General features: G+C 36.4%; 1 protein-coding gene across 9 annotated transcripts in view; it reads right to left on the bottom strand.

Moving 5' to 3' along the window:
- Adamts6 (ADAM metallopeptidase with thrombospondin type 1 motif 6) overlaps window positions 1–18,479 on the bottom strand; it is a 283,297-nt gene that overhangs the window by 87,699 nt on the left and 177,119 nt on the right. For 8 of the 9 annotated variants that reach the window (XR_003847513.1, XR_003847512.1, XR_003847514.1 and 5 more), the window contains 2 exons: window positions 18,005–18,068; window positions 2,313–2,415 (listed from right to left, as the gene is read on the bottom strand). Coding sequence is in view for 5 of the 9 variants with exons in the window: in XM_029557800.1 (XP_029413660.1) it covers window positions 2,313–2,415; window positions 18,005–18,068 (167 nt within the window). In the remaining 4 variants the exon portion in view is untranslated. The remainder of the gene's footprint in view (window positions 1–2,312; window positions 2,416–18,004; window positions 18,069–18,479) is intronic. The other variant, XR_003847524.1, reaches the window with a different exon arrangement.

Raw genomic sequence — 18,479 nt, 5'->3', positions numbered from 1 at the left:
TACCAGTGGAAAAAGGGAAACCCTACATGAAAAAGTCAGTGTGGCATATTTCAATTTATATGAAGTTGTAGGACAGGCATAACTAAACTACACTGAGAACAACTGTAGCCTCTTGGAGTCGGAAAGGCAGTTATTGACTGCAAAGAACTACGAAGACTTTGGGGACTGAATATTTATGCCTCTCAAAACGCATATGTTGGAAGCCTAATCCCCAATGTGATGGCATTTGAAGGAGCAGGCTGTGGGAAGCAATTAGGCTAGAAGGATAGAATCCTTATGAATGGGAGGAGTGTCCAGGAGCTCTTCTCCTCTGTGTCAGGTGGGGACAATGAGAAGATGGTAATGTAGGATCTGAAAAAGGTCCTCACCAGAATTCACCCTGTGGGCACGCTTATCTGGTGTGCAGCCTCCAGAACTATAAAAGTAAATTTCTGTTGCTTAAGACCCTTAATCTATGATAATCAGGTAGAGAAGTCTGAACCAACAAGGACAATGGTAGATTTGGAGGAATAGCGATATGCTGAGTCTCATCTGGGAGTCACAGGTATGCAGTCGGCAGAACTCAGGGAAAGTAGATGATGTATGCATTTCACTATACATATTCTTACCTCAGAAAAACCTAGGCAAGTAACTGGTATAGTACACATGCCAGAACACTTAGAAGAAAGCAGTTATGGGTTAAGTTAAAATGCATCAAAACCAGAATGGTTTATAAGTGACTAAAGAAATGAACATGCATGTGTATAATAAAATGATAATGGTAAAGTATTGGTGGTGAGCACACAGCTATCTTAATACTCATTTTGTATAGTTTTAAAGCAAGGTGCTATAAAAACAGTTAATCTTTTTAAAAAGTACATTTAGGGGGCTGGAGGGATTGCTCAGTGCTTAAGAGCACTGAATGCTCTCGCAGAGGATCCAGGTTCGAGTCCCAGCACCCACATGGCAGCTAACAACAATCCGTAACTCCAGCTCCTGGGGATCCAATGCCCTTTTCTGACTTCCACAGGCATTGCATGGCACGGGTGCACTCACACATATGCAGGCAATACACTTCTAACACATAAAATAAAAACTAAATAAATATTTTTTAAAGTACATTAAAAAAATTTCCCTTGATACATTATCCAATCTCAAGTGCTCAGTCCTAACTACGTGTACACACAAGCACCAGTAAATGGATTCAGTAGATTTAGATTGTGTACATATGTATGTATGTATGTATGTATGTATGTATGTATGTATGTAAAACAATAATAATCAATGAAGAGGTCATGAAATTGAGAGGGTAGGTGAAGGGGGACTATGGGAAGAGTGGGGGGACTGGAGGGATGGAAATTATAGAAATAGAGTACTCAAGTATGAGATTCTCAAAAAATTAATTTAAGAAATTTCCTCCCAAATTACAACACAACAAACTTTAGTTCACATTTAGAAAGTGAGAAAACTACAACAAAACTTATATGTCTAAATTAAAGATTAAAAAATGTTTTCAGACTCAGAAAAAAATTAATCTAGATAGACGTGGTGGTGCACTTGCTTGTAATCCCAGTACTCAGGGAGTTGAGTCAGGATGGTGAGTTTGAGTCCAGCCTGGGCTAAGAACTTGTCTCAAAAACAAAACAAAACAAAACCAAAAAACAGGGCCAGCAAAACGGATCAGCAGGTTAAAGGTGCTTGCTACCAACACTGATGACCTGAGATGAATTGCCAGATATGGTGAAAGGAGAAAACTGACTCCTGAAAGTTGTCCTCTAACCTCCATTCAAGCACCTTGGTGCAACATGCACACATGTACACTAACAAACAAAAATTTTAAATGTAAGAACAAACAAATGATCTTCAGAGAGTCCTTGACCTTTGACAAAGAAAAACAGTTTTCCCTTTCTCTTTTGAGTTGAATTGATTTATGTTGGCATACTTTGTTTTATGGGGATAACTGCAAATATTCAATGATTATAATATAATTTACATTTATCCTGAAAAAGTCTCAAGCAGAGCTCATAAATTTTATTTGAATTTTATGCGAATATATCCTTTCTAGGAATTTTGTAACTTTTTAAATAGACTTACGTTTCAAAGTATGATTCTGATAATTATATTGCTTATAAACTACCACAGGGAAACTAAAATACGAGACTTGTAAAATAACATAAGCAAGAAATAACATACGCACTTTCTTGCTTTGATTTGCAAACACTATTTTTAACTAACATATGCATGAATGTATGTGTGTGTTTGTGTATATTTATATACTCTTTTATATTTTCAAAGCTCTCAAGCATGAATGCTCTGCCATGGTTATACATTACCTCCAGTATAGGGTTTCCAGTTATAATACTTTCCCCGGAAAGGCATATTGTCAAAGTCTGCACACTGTTTTTCTCGAAAATCTCGGGAACCCAAAGAGCATGGCTAAAATAAAATAAAATCATAAATGGTACCATTGTTGTAAAACGCCAAAACCAAGGGACAATGTCCCTAAAATTTAAATCTCCTGAACTCTATCATATTGACTCACTGCCTCACTCTCTGGTTGTAATTCTGACATTTATCTTATCATTGTACAATAAGGATTCACACTGAAGTGTCTGAATTGTAATCTTGGGTATAGATAAAATGACTAAAGTAATTTAAACAACTTAAGTGCTAGACAGTGTCCATGTAATTTTACACATGCTATAGACACCCCCCCCAGCAGGCATCTCCTTACAAATACACGTGGACGCTACACTAAGAAACTAAAACATCAAATTCTTTGACAACAATATTTGAAGTTCAGGTTCCATAGATAGTTGTAGCATATTAAGGAACCAAGTTGCAGTCAACATGACATTCAACATTGTAAATTATGGTTTGGACTCCTATACCATAAATTACTGATAGAAACCATACTGTATGTGTGGACTGAACTGGAAAAATGCTAGGACTCAAGTCTAAGCACCTTCAAATTCAAAGGATTTGAGCTTACTAAAGTGTACATTTAATCTTTTAACACCACAGAAGGTAAAATGCTAAATTTGTGTGAAATGTATATATGTTTTTAGGAGAAGAAGGAAAGGATAAAAATACAATAATTAGTTTACAAAAGTCTCACTTCTTTACCTGAAAATTTTAGAGAGAAAAATCTTGCTCATCTAAGTCTAAGTAGATAGATGACTAAGCAATATGACTATTTCATTCATCTTTTCAAGTTCTATAGCATTGTAGCACTTAAAAACAAGGTTATCAATTTTGAAACACCAAAAAAACTTTCCCCTTAAATATGGAACTGAATATTATTTAAGAAAAAAAATTGTAATATTGGAAATCCAACCCAGTACTGTATAAGCTAGCTGAAAAAAATACTGTTCCACTGAACTACATCCCCATCCCTTGAAATTATTAATCTGAATAAATGATATGTTGCAAGTATCTGCAAAGATCATCCTAAGGACTTTCTTTAGTACCATCCATGGATGTCTAAGTTTGCTCTGTATGGCTTCCAAGATCATTAATAGTAAATGGTTGTTATGAAATATGTAAAGATAATAGACCATGATATGAAATATTTGCACGGTTATCATTACTTACTATACACTATGGCTGAAAGTTTTACCATATTAAGTCCAAAACCTCAAATTGAAAAAAAAATAGTTGCAGCAGCTGTATACTCTGACAGGAGCCCTGAGTTTGAAAATATTTTCACTGCATTAAAATATTGCATTCCCAACTCCAAGCATAATGATTCTTCTTATCAAATTACCCTTTTTGCCTACTCTTAACAAAAATGAAGACTAGCTCTTATAAGCTATGTGTACCACACTATGCTTGCAAGGTCTTTGTTTCATGGTCTGATAGTATTTGGATCTTCGGAATACTGTAGGTATGACCAATCTTTTAAAACTTCTATTTGACAGTTTTATGTACAAAGTTTACACTCAAGAAGCCCCCACCAAAAACAAAATCCTTGTGGAAATATTAAATAAGAGTATGATTTTGTCTCGGGCCAGATTTGTAGCTATCCTTGGCCATATTGTGTCTGTGAACCATGAATTGGACATACAAAAGAATATTTTTTAAGCTATTTTCTGTTCTATTCTGGCGAAGAGACTAAAATCTATGGGTTTTTAAGTTTATTTGGGATTTTTTTGTTTTTTGTTTTTGGACAGTGTCTTCCTGTAGCCCCAGCTGGCCTGGAACTCACTATGTAGACCAAGTGGCCTTGGTCTCACAGAGATCTGCCTGCCTCTGCCTCCCAAGTGCTGGGATTAAAGGTGAGTACCACCAAGCCTGGGTGTTTTTTTTTTCAGATTTATTTTTATATTTAATTGTGTATATGTGCATGTGTGTGTGCATGTGTATGTGTCTGTCTGTCTGTCTGTTTCTGTGTGGGGGTATATGCACATGAGCACAGGTGCCCACAAAGGCCAGAAGAGGGTGTCAGATTCCCTGAAATTGGAGTTACAGGGCTTTTGAGCTCCCCTGAGTGGGTACTGGGAATCACAAACTGGTCTTCTAAAAGAGCAGTACCTGCTCTTAACCACTGAACCATCTTTGTAGTCCCTTTCTAAATTATTTTCAAGGAATCCCTCATAAGATTTCAAATCAGTTGCTTAACTAAACACCAACACTCCTTTTCTTTCTTTCTTTTTTTCCAAAACTCCTATTCAAGCCAATACCAACTTCTGAAATACAGGTAATTTGAATTACAAATGTTTTCCCATAAAAATGCTTATACAAGCACAGCTTTTAATCTAGTTGAATAAATAAGCTCCAAGTGGGAAAACTGGAATTATTTCAAAAACATAAAGAGTTAATGACACTACCTTATAGGTTGTCTATAGGAGCTGTATATAAATGACAAATCAACGTGTCATGTGATAAATCAGGAGAATGTTGGTTTAGAAAAAAACTTTATGTCCCAAATTGTTATAATTGAGATAAGAAAGAAAAAGGACCTGGGAAGACTACTAAGACAGCTCTAGGGGACTATTGCTATGGGGACAGGAACAAAAAGACCATGTGTTATGAATGGTTGGAAAAAGTTCACCTTAGATAAAAGAAAAGAACTATACAGATGCTTAAGGAGAAATGACATTTCTTATATAAACGCTAGCATATAACAAAGCTCTGGATTAACAAAATAAGGCATTCACTAGAAGAAAAACACTGCTTTTCAGTATTTTCTAAGGATTCTTCCAAATTGAAGAATAGCAAGTGGCCACAATACTGTTTAATAAAGTACTGGGGTGGCATTCCATAAAAATTCTGATCTATTCCTTTCTTATGATTGCCACTCCCAGGGTTAGTTATAATAAAAATTAAAATCATTATTATTAATGTTAACAGGTATCTATCATAAGTATTTTATGATGGACTTCAGAAATCTTTAGATGTATTATCTACTTAATCCCTTGTAACACTCTTGTGAGGTAATCATAATTAATAACCTCAATTTATAATGAAGCAAACTGGGATACAGAAAGGTTGATTAGTAAAATATAAAATAAATAAGTAAATAAATAAACAAACAAATAAATAAATAAATAAATAAATAAATGATGTCCCCTTCATCTGAATGGGAGTACCCTCTTAATTCTCTCCAAACAATGCAGTAATAGCCTAAGGCTGAGCATGTAAATATATGATCATGTCTGGGTTCCAATAAAAGTATTTACATAAAGAAGTAACAAATTGAATCTAGGAAGCACAAGTTGCTATTCCTTAGGGCATCAACATGATGGATACAGTTGTCTGATAGTATTTCCCAGAAGAGTCAAACTTAATTATTAGTTTTTGAGCCAATACAGAATCATACCTTTCAAGAACTGATGTTAGAGGTGACATAATCCAGTTTGTATAGGATGCTTAAGCTTTATCTATCATTATCCCTAAAATGGCTATTAATTTGTGGAAATATCTAGAGAAGGATAGATCAGATACTTTTTAGAAAACTGCAACTGTTAGCAACATTTTTACTTTTAGACAAGACTTGTTTTCTTATAATCAAGTGGTTTTTCTTCTTTCTTTGAATCTACATTGAACAAATCTTCCTAAACTGAAAGATATCTAGGCCATGATGGCTTTCTTGTACACACATCCTAATTGGTCATTAGGATTCTTAAAACAATGTACAAAGAACTGACACTTAGTAAGTATTAGTAAGTTGCTTACTATGTATCAGGTATAAACAAGACCATGGGATTACAGGAAAAAAAAAAAACATCCTAGCATTCATGGAACTTATTCTAGTTTGATACGAGAAAGAAGAAAAATGAAGCAGAGGAAGGAGAGATTAATAGTGAGGTAGGAGGTAAGGTGTTTGAAGCAGTGTGGTCACAGACATTCTATAAAGCAGAACTGAAGCACAGTTAAAAGAAATGGAGGAAATTGCAAACGCAAAGGCCTCTGGGAAGGAGTGTGTTGATGTATTCACAGAATAGTGTAGATGATGGAATCACTTAAGCGAGCGTGAGTAGAGTTGTTCCCATGTCTTTCTGTTTACGGAACATGTGAACTACTATTCTGTTTTGGTTTCAATATTCCCACCAGTGAAAGTTCTGAATGTGCATTGATTAAAGATGAGGTGAGCAAGAGTATTATTTGCTGGTTTGAAAGAAGGAGAGTGAGCAAAGGAAAGTAATTTCTGAAGGAAAAGAATGTTATAAAATCCATTTTTATTTTGTACAGGAATAATGGAAGGCTTAGTGAATAATACTTTAGGTTACTTAAGGATGATAAATGACAACAGTGCCCTGAAGCCAGAACAGAAGATAAGGTTAATGTTAAACAAGCATCTTCTCCAAAAACCAACCAGTAGGGCCCCATACCTCGAGAGCAAAGTCATAGGCTTTAGGGGCTTCTAAATATTTTCAAAAAGTTTTTCAAAATTAACATCTTCATTACCATTTTCCCATAGATCCATGGAAATCAGCACATTCTATATGAATTACTTTAATAAAGTATTTTATTTCTATAAACTTTGAATTGTTCTGATAGTTAAGCATCTCCTTTGACTAAACCTAATAATTTTCATTTGTAGATGAATCTAGAAAGGGTAGTTTCATTCAGTTGCTACGGAAAGAAGTTTCCGGGTCTGCTGTCAATTTGGAAGTGACATTTCTATCACTGGATTCTAATCTTGGGTTTACCTCAAGGAACAAGGTGACTTTGGCAAGACATAAATCCCTTTGCCTCTTTCTTTCATTTGTAAAATACACTCCAAATACCCTTATGTTGAAGAAAAATATATCCCAAATCTGTCTTATGGGAAATTGAGTGAGAAATAGGCTGAAAACAAAACCCTTTCTCCTTCCCCTTTCCTCTTCAGACCCTAGAGGAACCTAGCAGGCTGGGAAGACAGTGATTCCTCAGTCTTACATCTTCTTGTTTCTATATTCACACCAAATGCACCTTTGCTTCACTCTTGTTACACTACACTAGTTTAAACACTCTCAAATTTTAATTTTCTTCTTCCTTTTCAGGAGAGTAATGCGCTCTTAGCAAGTTGTACCCTGTTAATTGGGGGTGTTTGAAATCCAAATACTGCTCTACTTGTCAAGTCATGCATAGACAAGGTAGTGTGAAGAATGGACACATTTTGTCTGCCTACCCAGATGGGTATCCTATCTAAATTAAACAAAGATATATTAAGGGCTAATATGGGTCTTGTTTCTATATTTTCTTTTACAAGTGTAGGCAAAATTCATGATTCCCAGTTATTGTTCGTGTGGTAGTTTGGCTGAGAATGACCCCCATAGGCGCCAAGTAGTCGGACATTTTGTCCCCAGTTGATGGCTCTGTTTGGGAGGTCTTAGAAGGTGTAGCCATGCTGGAGGAAATCAAGTCACTGGGGACGGGCTTAGAGAGTTCTTAAGCCTTGCTGGATCTTGAGTTGCTCTCTGCTTTCTGCGCCTGCATGAAGATGTGAGCACTCTGCTTTCTGCTCCAGCCAAATCTGCTGCCAAGTCTCCCTGCCATGATGGACTATAATTCCCCTGGAACTGTAAGCTAAATAAACTCTTCCTTTTATAAGTTCCCTTGGTCATGGTGTTTTTATCACAGTAACAGAAAAGTAACTACTACAATAAGCATATTGTCTAAGTTGATCTGTACTAGGGAATTTCCAAAATTAAATTTAGTGGTCAGTCCATCTCAATCCTCATTTTAAGTTGTATTTAATTATTCCTGTGTGTGTGTGTGTGTGTGTGTGTGTGTGTGTGTGTGCATGCGTGTAGATAAGAACTTGCTAAGAGCTCATGTGTGCCAGTCAGAGAACAACTTGCAGGAGTCTGTTTTCTTTTTCCAGCTTGTAAGTACTGGAAATCTACCTCAGATTGTCAGGTGTGGTGGCTAGCCCCTTTACTCACTAATCCATCTTGCCAGCCCCCTCAATTCTCATTTTTAATTACATTTTCTCATCTTTTTCCTCTTATAGTTTCTGGGTTTTATTTTTTAGTAGTTTCAATGTTCATTCATTCATTTGTAGTGCTAGGGAAGAACCCAAAGCCTCAATCATGTTAGATAAGGGTTCTCTCTCTCTCTCTCTCTCTCTCTCCTCTCTCTCTCAGTTACATTCTCAGTCCATTATTTACTTTTCTGATGTAAAAGAAATAAAAATCTCATAACCCAGATTTTCCAAACTTGAACCTAGCTGTCAAGTTTGATACCATAATCTTATATGCTAGCTTTTCACCTATAGACTAGGTGCAGTGGAGCATCCCTTTAATCCCAGCACTTAGGAGGTAGAGGCAGGCAGATCTCTGTGAGTTCAAGGCCAGCCTGGTCTACATAGTGAGTTCCAGGTCAGCTCGGGCTACAGGGAGACCCTATCTCAAAAAACAATTATTATTTCTATAGTAAATAACCTGAATTTAAAATGTGATCTCTTCATAGCATAATTTCCCCAAAAACCTATAAAAAGATTAAGAAGTAAATTTATAGTTTGTCATTTTTAAGACTCTTATAGAAACAAAATAAACTAATACATTCTATTCTGTACTTTAAAAAATTAGTTCTTACTTCTGAAAATGTAATGTACACTATAACATTCAAATTAACTTAGGAGAGATCACTGATATTGCTTCTCATATATTTATGCAAATATACATACACTGAGTATATATTTAAGAACAAACTAGTTGATGCATCTGTTTTCTAGTTATAATTTGGGGCATACTTGTAACATTGTTAATGGGTCAACTTGACCTTGTCATCACTTACCCTCTACCTCTCTCTCTGGGGGCAAGATCTGTAGTTTCAGAATGTTTTCAGCTATCTGATTCTGCTGCAGAGTAAAATTAGACTGGGAGTGAGACAATGTCAAAGGTGACCAAAGGCTTTCAGATATCCATATCAATACTAAGTGCTCTGCCTGCTGTAATAGCACTGGATTAATCATCAACAGTTCTGAGCTTTATTGGGTCTCTTCCATGGTATTAGCCCATTGCTGAACTTTGGTTTACTCATTTTAAAAACATCTGGTCTTCTTCTTCATAAAAGTAATTTGAAGACTGAATAAGGTTATTTATATATTAGCATATATTACAATCCACAAGTCATAGATATAATGATAGTTATATTGAATTAAGTTGCCAATTCAGTACTAGAAATTGCACTAAGAGGTTTTATGCATATTACTTCTTTTAATTGCCAAACAACATTGCATGTTTATCATAATTATATACTATTTATTTAGGAGCTGACAGAAGTTTGTGAGGTTAGATGGCTTGCCAATGTGAAATGGAAGTCACAATCAAGATTCAAATTCAAGTCAGTTTAATTCCTAAGTGAATGCTATATTTCACCACAATTCTAGCTCCAAATATGTTCTACAATTTTTCTGTCTACACATCTAAAACAATAATACAATTTAAGATTTAAGCAATAGATTGGAAAAAGAAAATAAAGCTAAGAACATTCAACATTGATCAAGATCGCATCCAGGTACTACATAATTTATACTTAAATTTTAGGACAGATCACAGAAGACCTGAAAAGTCTGTTTATTCCATACAATTCATACTCTTTAGATCTATGAAGGAGGCAAAGAAGATGCTTAAAAAACTAAAAAGATATGATTTTCAATTCTAGGAAAGAGGATCTTAGGTGAGTCACCAGAAGTTATATTCTAGTCTTCTGTGACAATAAATAACAAATAACACAGAATAAGAAAAGCAAAAGTTATTTTGGGTTTACAAAAACAACAGTATAGGGCAGGAGAGATGGCTCAGTGACTAAGAGCACTGGCTGCTCTTGCTGAAGACCCAGGTTCGATTCCCAGCCCCCATATGATGGCTAGCAGCCTTCCATAACTCGAGTTCCAGGGGATTCAATGCTCTCTTCTGATCTCTGCAGGAATTGCACAGCATGGGTACACTTACATAAATGCAGGCAATACACTCATACACATAAAATAAAAAATAATAAAATTATATAAAAAAGAAAAAAAACTATAGAAAATTCTTTTTAGAAATGTAACTATGTCTTTTTCATGGTCTCTACTATTTCTTATTTAGACTTTATATAAAATTTGGTTTATTACCTTAGGCCAGTACAGTCATTTTTACTCTTTCCAAAGATCAAATTTGCTAATAAGGTATTTATATCACTAATTTACATTCTGCTCCTTAAATAGTTATAATATGTATAACAATTTTCATCTTCTTAGTGCATTCTGCATAAGTTTTAAGTCATAGGAATAATAAACTGTTCAGGAAAACAAGTGTCTAATTAGCAGTCAATATTTTCATATGCCAGTGAAGGAAGATTCCAAGCAGATATTATTCAAAAGGAGACTCCATGCAAATACTATTCAGAAGAAGGCTCTATGAAGATAATACTTAAAAGGAGACTCCTTGCAAACACTCAAGATAACACTCAAAAGAAGATTCCATACAGATTATACTCAAAAGCAGATTCCATACGGACATGCTCAAAAGGAGACTCTAAGATAACACTCAAAAGGAGACTCCATACAGGTAAATACTAAAACGGGAGATTCCATGCAGATAACACTCAAAAGCCCATTTTTGAGCAGTTCCTCAGCAAACTTTCTTTCAGAGGATTAAGCATCTTTTCTTCTGACAATGCCTTGCCAGATAATCATGTCTCTTCCTACCTTTATACATTCATAAAAACTGTCAAAGAACAACCACTTATTTCTATGTCCACAAAAAAAAGAACTGTTTTGAGTCAGCCAACACTTAGAGTCATACGATTTCATAAAATTATGCTAGCCAAACCCAAGTTCCAGTAGACTGTGCTTATTAGATTAGCTAATGATGTCAAACACTCAGTTGCAGTTCCTGGTTAAATAATGAGAGCAAACTTCATCTAATTCTGTATGACCTTAATAAATGTTCTTGGTCTCTCAGTAGCGTCAAGATGAATAAGTGTGTTAGTTTCTCCCCTAGATAGAGCCATTGCCAATATCTAGTTTAGTGGCTTTGAAATCACTATGTGCATGTGAAGAAAGGGTCCTTCTCTATGCTTTGGAAGACTTTCTAGCATGAGCTTTAGTGAGGTAAGAAGCAAACTGTTCATTCTATATACTCTAATGCAGAGACTGCCTCATAGCACATCTAAATAGGCTGGTTATGTTTCTGTTAAGAGTGGCAAGCCAATTTTACAGCTAGATACCCATTTGTAATCTACTTTTAAATCTTTAATGAGTTTTTAAAGTTATCTCTTCTATCTTTGTCAACCTTTTTTTTGAAACTTGGACAAGAAAGTCAATTGTAACACTGACTCTTTTCTATTAGAAAGCCCTTTCTTTTCTTCCTGTCTTCATGTCTGTGGTAGGAATTATACCAACATTAAGGAAAAACAGTGGATAGCCTATTTTTATTCTTGCTACATTTTAAGACCATTTGGTCTCTGTTTTAGCCTTTAATTTTAACTAAAAGAAATGTATTAGCCTTGTATTAGCCTTACATATCTAATATACCAATAAAGGGCTGCATATTAGGGATACCAAGCTTAAAAACAGTAAAGTGGTCCATTTGTCTGTCTGTCCTGTCTGCAAGACATCATGGATCTTAGAACTGATAGTGCTTGCCTCTGTACTAGGGTTATTTAAGTAAAGCTTTGAGCAAAATTGATGATCATCTTTAGTAAGTAGATGGACCTTGTGGCACATATTTAAGGTACTGATTCTATCTCAGTTTTACATTGTTTTCCCTTTCCTCTGATTTTCTTTCAAGTGGGTTTTCATAGGGGTTTTTCATACATGCATAGCTTTGGTTAGCTAGTCTCCCACCCCCTCTACTTCCTTGTGCCTCTGCCCCATCCTTGCTTAAATCTTTAACTCTTAGTGTTCCCACCCTCTGCTTTCATAACATTATATGATACCCCCTCAATCCTTAAAATCTCTTCCCCTCCCCCTCTCATGGGCCCTTTCTAACTTCCTGAGCTCCACATATACTGCAAATTAAACACACAAATCTAAGAATCAATCTACCTCTACAACTGCATTGGAGTTGTTGACTAGGGGCCCTATACACCCTCAAACAGTACTGACTATTGCCATTGCTCTTGGTTACCCACCAGAACATGATGATAAGACCCTATTGCTAAAGATACTATATTTGTACATCACAGAGCAAGGAGAAATCAAGCTGGTACTGACCTTAAAACTTCATCCTTACTGGTTATATTTCATATTATTAGAAGGTACTATACATGCTTCCAGTGGAGAAGAATGACCATCAACCTTATACAGCTCTGAACTCTGTGAACTGCAATAACAACTGGCCTGGCAAGATATGCCCACTGGTGTAATAGTGACATGAATGTTATAGGAGTGATCAACCACTTTCTGATGAATTTAAGGGCTGCTTCACAAGATGGAACCTATATCTCACACTGGTAGTAAGGCTAAAAAGTTGTGGCTAGGCAGGTAACAGGCCATACTTCCATCATTCTGTCAAACAGACATAGTATTAAGCTGATTCTTCACAACTTATTTTTTACAATTTTTTAAAAAATTGTATTTATTATTATTTTTATTTTATGTGTATGAGTGTATTGTCTGCATGTATGTGAGTGCACCTGTGTCATGCAATGCCACGGAGGTCAGAAGAGGGCTTCAGATTCCCCTGGAACTGGAGTTAAGGACGGTTCATAGCTGCCATGTGGGTGCTGGGAATTGAACCCAGGTCCTCTGTAAGAGCAGTCAGTGCTCTTAACCACTGAACCATCTCTCCAGACCCACTTTTTACAATTTTTAAATATTTTATTATTTTTATTATTGTATGTGTATGAGTGCATTGCCTGAATGTATGTAAGTGCACCTATGTTGTGTAATGCCCATAGAGGTCAGAAGAGGATGTTGGATCCCCTGGAACTGCAACTACGGATGGTTTTTCAGTCACCATGTGGGTACTGGGAATCAAACCTGGGTCCTCTGGAAGAACAGCCAGAGCTCTTAACTGCTAAGCCACCTCTCCAGTCCCCCTTAATGACTTATTTTATATATCTCTCAACTCTCACCAGAGAAGTTTCTTCTTGCAACTGAGACCCACACAGAGATGCACAACTGGTCAGTATGGGGAGGATAAGAGACTCCACAGTGCTCTACCCTAAATGGGACAGCTATATCACATCCTTGCCTCCAAAGGTTCAGGGCTCATTGCAGAAGAGGGAGTGGAAAGACTGTAAGAGCCAGAGATGATGATGAATACAAAGAAATTGTGTTGTCTGGACACTACAGAGCAGTTTCACATATGAAGCAACAGTGCTTGTGACAGAGTACATAAGAATTGCACAAGCCCAATCCAGAAAAATCCCAGTACGGAGTGGGGAGGTGGGCAAGAAGTCCCAACCATAGCTGAGAATCTATTGACAAACAATAGTTCCTAAGAAAGTCTGAATATGACCAAAATACATTGAATGAAATTCTCAAAGAATCAATAAAAATATTTTTTTCAAAGTTTTTCAAACTTTTTATTTTTATTTTATGTGTATGCGTGTATTGCCTGCATGTAGATAAGAGCACCCATGTTGTGCAATGCCCATGGAGGTCAGAAGAGGCTGTCGGATCCCCTGGGCTGGAGTTATGGACAGTTGTTAGCTGCCATGTGGGTGCTGGAATTCGAACCCAAGTCTTCTGCAAGAACAACCAGTGTTCTTAACTGCTAAGCCATCTCTCCAGCCCCAATAAAAATATATTTTAAAGTCTCTCATCTTTTTCATTTTCTGTTACTATTCATATTTCATATATGAATTTGTATGTATGTCTATACTGTATATAATATCTATACTACTGTGTGCCAACTCCTGGAATTATATAAAAATGGAAACAACTGGGAACTACGAGATGAGTTTGAGCTTTTGCTCCTACTTAAAACAATACATAATGGGTCTTCACTTCTATTCTTATAGAGTCTCTACTTTTCTGACATTTGTGCTATTAACCCAAATCAGTATTGGGCTTAGTAAATGAGGGTCATATTCTTTCATGGAGGGGAGTAAAGCAAGAGATTAGATTGTAGTCTCTGTACACCTATACATGACATTCTGATATCATCCTGAGCATTTTCAACAGCTACATGGAAAACCCTCCAGTCTAACTAGCTGTGAAGTTCTTTGAACTCATTCACCTATGGTCAAGTTCAGGCAAGCATTCCCTCACCACCTTCCAGATCTGCCATCATTGAGAATAGTCTCACTTTCAAATCTTAAATTCAAATGCATTCCTTTCTGATTTTCTTAGTTTCTACCTGACTCACTCTGCTTTTCCCATTATATTTCCTATTTACTTTTATGGCTTTTTAAAGCCAGGTTCTTAATTTTCTCCCAAATTGTCCTCTTTAGACTCCACTTTCATTCCTTTTATAAAGTCTATGTCTCCGCACTTAGGCCATTAGATTTTTCTTGAATGAGTTACTGCTCTGCTGCCCCCAAGCTCATCTAAAGCATGAATCTCAAGCTCTTTCAGTGGCTTTGCAATGCATCGAAACAAATATCATACAATTTAACACACTGGTCTTACACAAAACTTTGCTTCTATCTGGAATGTTTTTGTTGTTGCTGTCCTCTGCTCACTCCCACTTTTCTTTCAAGTCTCTAATTTTCTATGGCGAAGAATCCCAACATTCCTAATTAGTCAACTCTATGTACTTTTGTAGCATGTGATTTACATCAACATATTATTTTATATTGTGATTTCCTGCATTTAAATGATTTCTTGGGAATTTATAAGATCTTCATGAACTGAGATTGGGGGCTGGAGAAGTGGCTCAGTGGTTAAGAGTACTGACTGCTCTTCCAGAAGACCCAGGTTTGATTCCCAGCATCCACATGGCAGCTAAAAACCATCCATATCTCCAGTTCCAGGGACACCCTCTTCTGATCTCCACGGGCACTGCATGACACAGGTGCACTTATATACATGCAAGCAATACACTTATATGCACAAAATAAAAATAAATAAGTAAAAATATTTTAAAAAGAACAGAGATTGTCTTTATCACCACAGAACAATCTAATACACAACAGGCATTCAATCTGAGTGAATGAATAGTGCTGATAACTCGAAAAGGTCACTATAACTGAGTAAGGTGCAGTTACTCTGAGATCTAAGTTTAGTAGAATAAAATATGATAAAAGTATATCAGAATGTAGAAGGAGATAGAACAGAGACAGAAAGGATTACAATTTTAAGTACAGTATTCAGCATAGGACTAATCGAGAGGGTAACAGCTGAGTAAAGATGAAGGAACAGACTTAGACCTAAGTACCAAGGCACAGGGAGTGGTTAATGCAAAATAAGGAAAGCATGACTGGCATGTGTAAGGAAGGAGGTGCATATGGCTGGAGCAGAGTGAATGATAAAGAGATTAGTTCAAAGAAGCAACAAAGGTCACATTGTGCAGCTATTGCAAGACTTTATAAGGACTTTAGATTTATGTAAAATGGGGTGGAGGGTGCTGAAGAGTAATGGATAATCTGTCTCCTATATTGAGAATGGATATTCTGTCTCCTATATTGAAAACTGGAAATTATAAGATCAGTAAAAGCAAAGTCCCAGATGAGGCTCCTAAAATGGTTAAGGATGAAGCTTAGTGGTAGAGCACTTGCCTAGCATAGGCAAAGTCCTGGGCTGGATCCCAAGCACCTAAAAATAGTCTATAAAAAAGAAGAAGATAGTGCTAACTCAGAGTAGAAGTGGTATAAGCACTGAAAAGTTGTCAGACCTGAGGCATAATTTCAAGGTAGAATCAAACAGACTTTCCTGAGGGACTGGAAGAAAGAAGCAGTGAAACGGAACAGAACGAAATAAGACTCTAGAATTTTGTTAAGCCAGATGGAGTTGACATCTGACACGGGGAACACTGATGGAGGAACAGTTTGTAGAACTGCTTTATAGGTAACATCAGTATACACTAAATACTGATGTTTATTAAAAGTCTAATCAAGTAGTAAGATATTGGCCTGGAATGCATAGATGAAGTCTGGGCTGAAAGAGCAAATTTGGGGATCAAATGGCAATTTATGTTATCAAAAGTAATAAAGCTGGATGAGATCAGCAGCAAAACAAGCATTAAGTATTGGTAGAGCAAAGAAAAAGTCAAGGACGAAGTCCTGGATACTCTAATGCTAGGAAGTCAGAGAAAAGAGCTGGAGCCAATACAGTAGAAAGGGGAGAAGCAGTGACACAGAGCAGTAACGAAATGTCAGAAGGACAAGGAAGCAGAAGACTACAATCAGCTACTAGGTTTAGAAATATTCAAGACATCTGTGACTTGGTAAGAGCACGTCAACATTATGATGGAAGCAAAACTACTACAAAAGTGATTTGGGGAAAAAATCAGAAGGCATGACTCAGATTCAGTATGTATGGTAAATCTTTGGGAGAATTTTTTCAAAGGGCAGTAAAGACACGGGGGAAATAACTGGAAGGTGGCTTTTTGTTTGTTTTTAGATAGAAGGATGTTTGCAATCTTATGGAAAAATCCAGAAGAGAACAAGTTAGAACAATCATACATTTATTTATGGAATCATAAAGAATTAAGACGGGTAGGACTGGAGGTGAATGAAGAACAGTAGGTTTATAGCTCAGATACTACAGAATATAGGCTGTAGTTTTTACATACAAAGGAGGAAGAATGACCTGGAAGGAGTACTGGAGTAAAAACTGATCAGTCTACTTCCAAGTCCAGTCCTCAGTGTCCAAGGTCAAAACAGAAGCTCTCAGGTTACAAACACTAGAGGAAGCAGTGGACTCAAAGGAGGGCCAGTTTCCATTAAACCAAAAGGTAAAAGTGGAGACAGGAGGATCGTAAGTTTGAGGCCAGCGGAATCTGCACCTTTCTAATGTTTGATTAGGAAATGTCTCTACAAACTCATGTGTTTGAATACTTGGTCCCCAGTTGGTGGCGCTGTTTAGGAAGGTTATGAAGGTTGAGCCTAGCTAGAGGAAGTCCATCACTGGGGTGGGCTTTGAGTTTCTGTAACCTGGTCCCACTTCCTGTTCTTTCTCTGCTTCAGGATTGCCAAATGCAATGTGATGGGCTGGCCTCGTGCTCTGCTGCCGTGTCTTCCCTCACGACCGAATGTATCCCTAGAACTGTATGCTAACATCAACCCTTTCTTCCCAACATTGCTTTTGTCAGGGTATTTTATGACAGTAATAGAAACAAAACTAAGGCAGTGAGGAAAAGGAAAATTCAGTGAAGCTAGTGTAGAAGCGATTTGCTGATTACGGATTATGAATTTGTGAGGGAACAGAGTGGTTGGCAGGGACAGCATACGGAACAGAAGGAGGCTATAGATTATAATGTTGAGTTTTAAGGGGTTGGCGGCCAACTGATGAGGAATGACATGAGAATGTGAGGCTTCTCTCAGTGATAAACAAAATAAAGATGAAGACCATAATTGATAGGGCTGAGGTCAGTCTTTTAGGAAATTCATGTGATCTCTACACATGAATTTCTGATCAAAAAGCTTACAACTTAAAAATATTCCCTACTCTACCAGAGAAGTGAGCTAATTTTTCACAGCAGATTTTGGGTTTACTTACATCTGTGTTGCAGGAGCGATATCGTTTCCTTTCCCCAAGGCAATATTTTCCACCTCCTGAAGGTCTGAAAAAAACATTTTGTTCAACATGTGATTATAATACATCCATCCACACAAAGAATATGTATGTTGTTTGATGACAACACATTAAAGTTTAAAGTGTAAAATGTGGTATTTTATTTTATTTTATTAAAACGTTCATGATGATAAATGTTAGCAATGATTATGATCATTCAAGATAAAATTAAAGTAGCATATGTAAATAATTTACAAGACTTAATTATTATGATTTACATTCTTAAAAATACAATTAAATTAGCATATTAATGATCATAGTACTGTACTCAGTTCAACACAATCAGTTTAAAAGTCATTTATCTATAATGAAAAGCCATTTATATTCAATAAAATCTGTAATCTTTTCATTAAATTGGAAGCAAAGAGAGAACACTAAAAAACTTCTTGAAATAGATTCA

This window comes from Nannospalax galili, unplaced genomic scaffold (genome assembly GCF_000622305.1).
Source record: "Nannospalax galili isolate Female #2095 unplaced genomic scaffold, S.galili_v1.0 scaffold751, whole genome shotgun sequence".
Classification (NCBI taxonomy): Eukaryota; Metazoa; Chordata; class Mammalia; order Rodentia; family Spalacidae; genus Nannospalax; species Nannospalax galili.
This window is presented reverse-complemented; position numbering and strand designations above follow the sequence as displayed.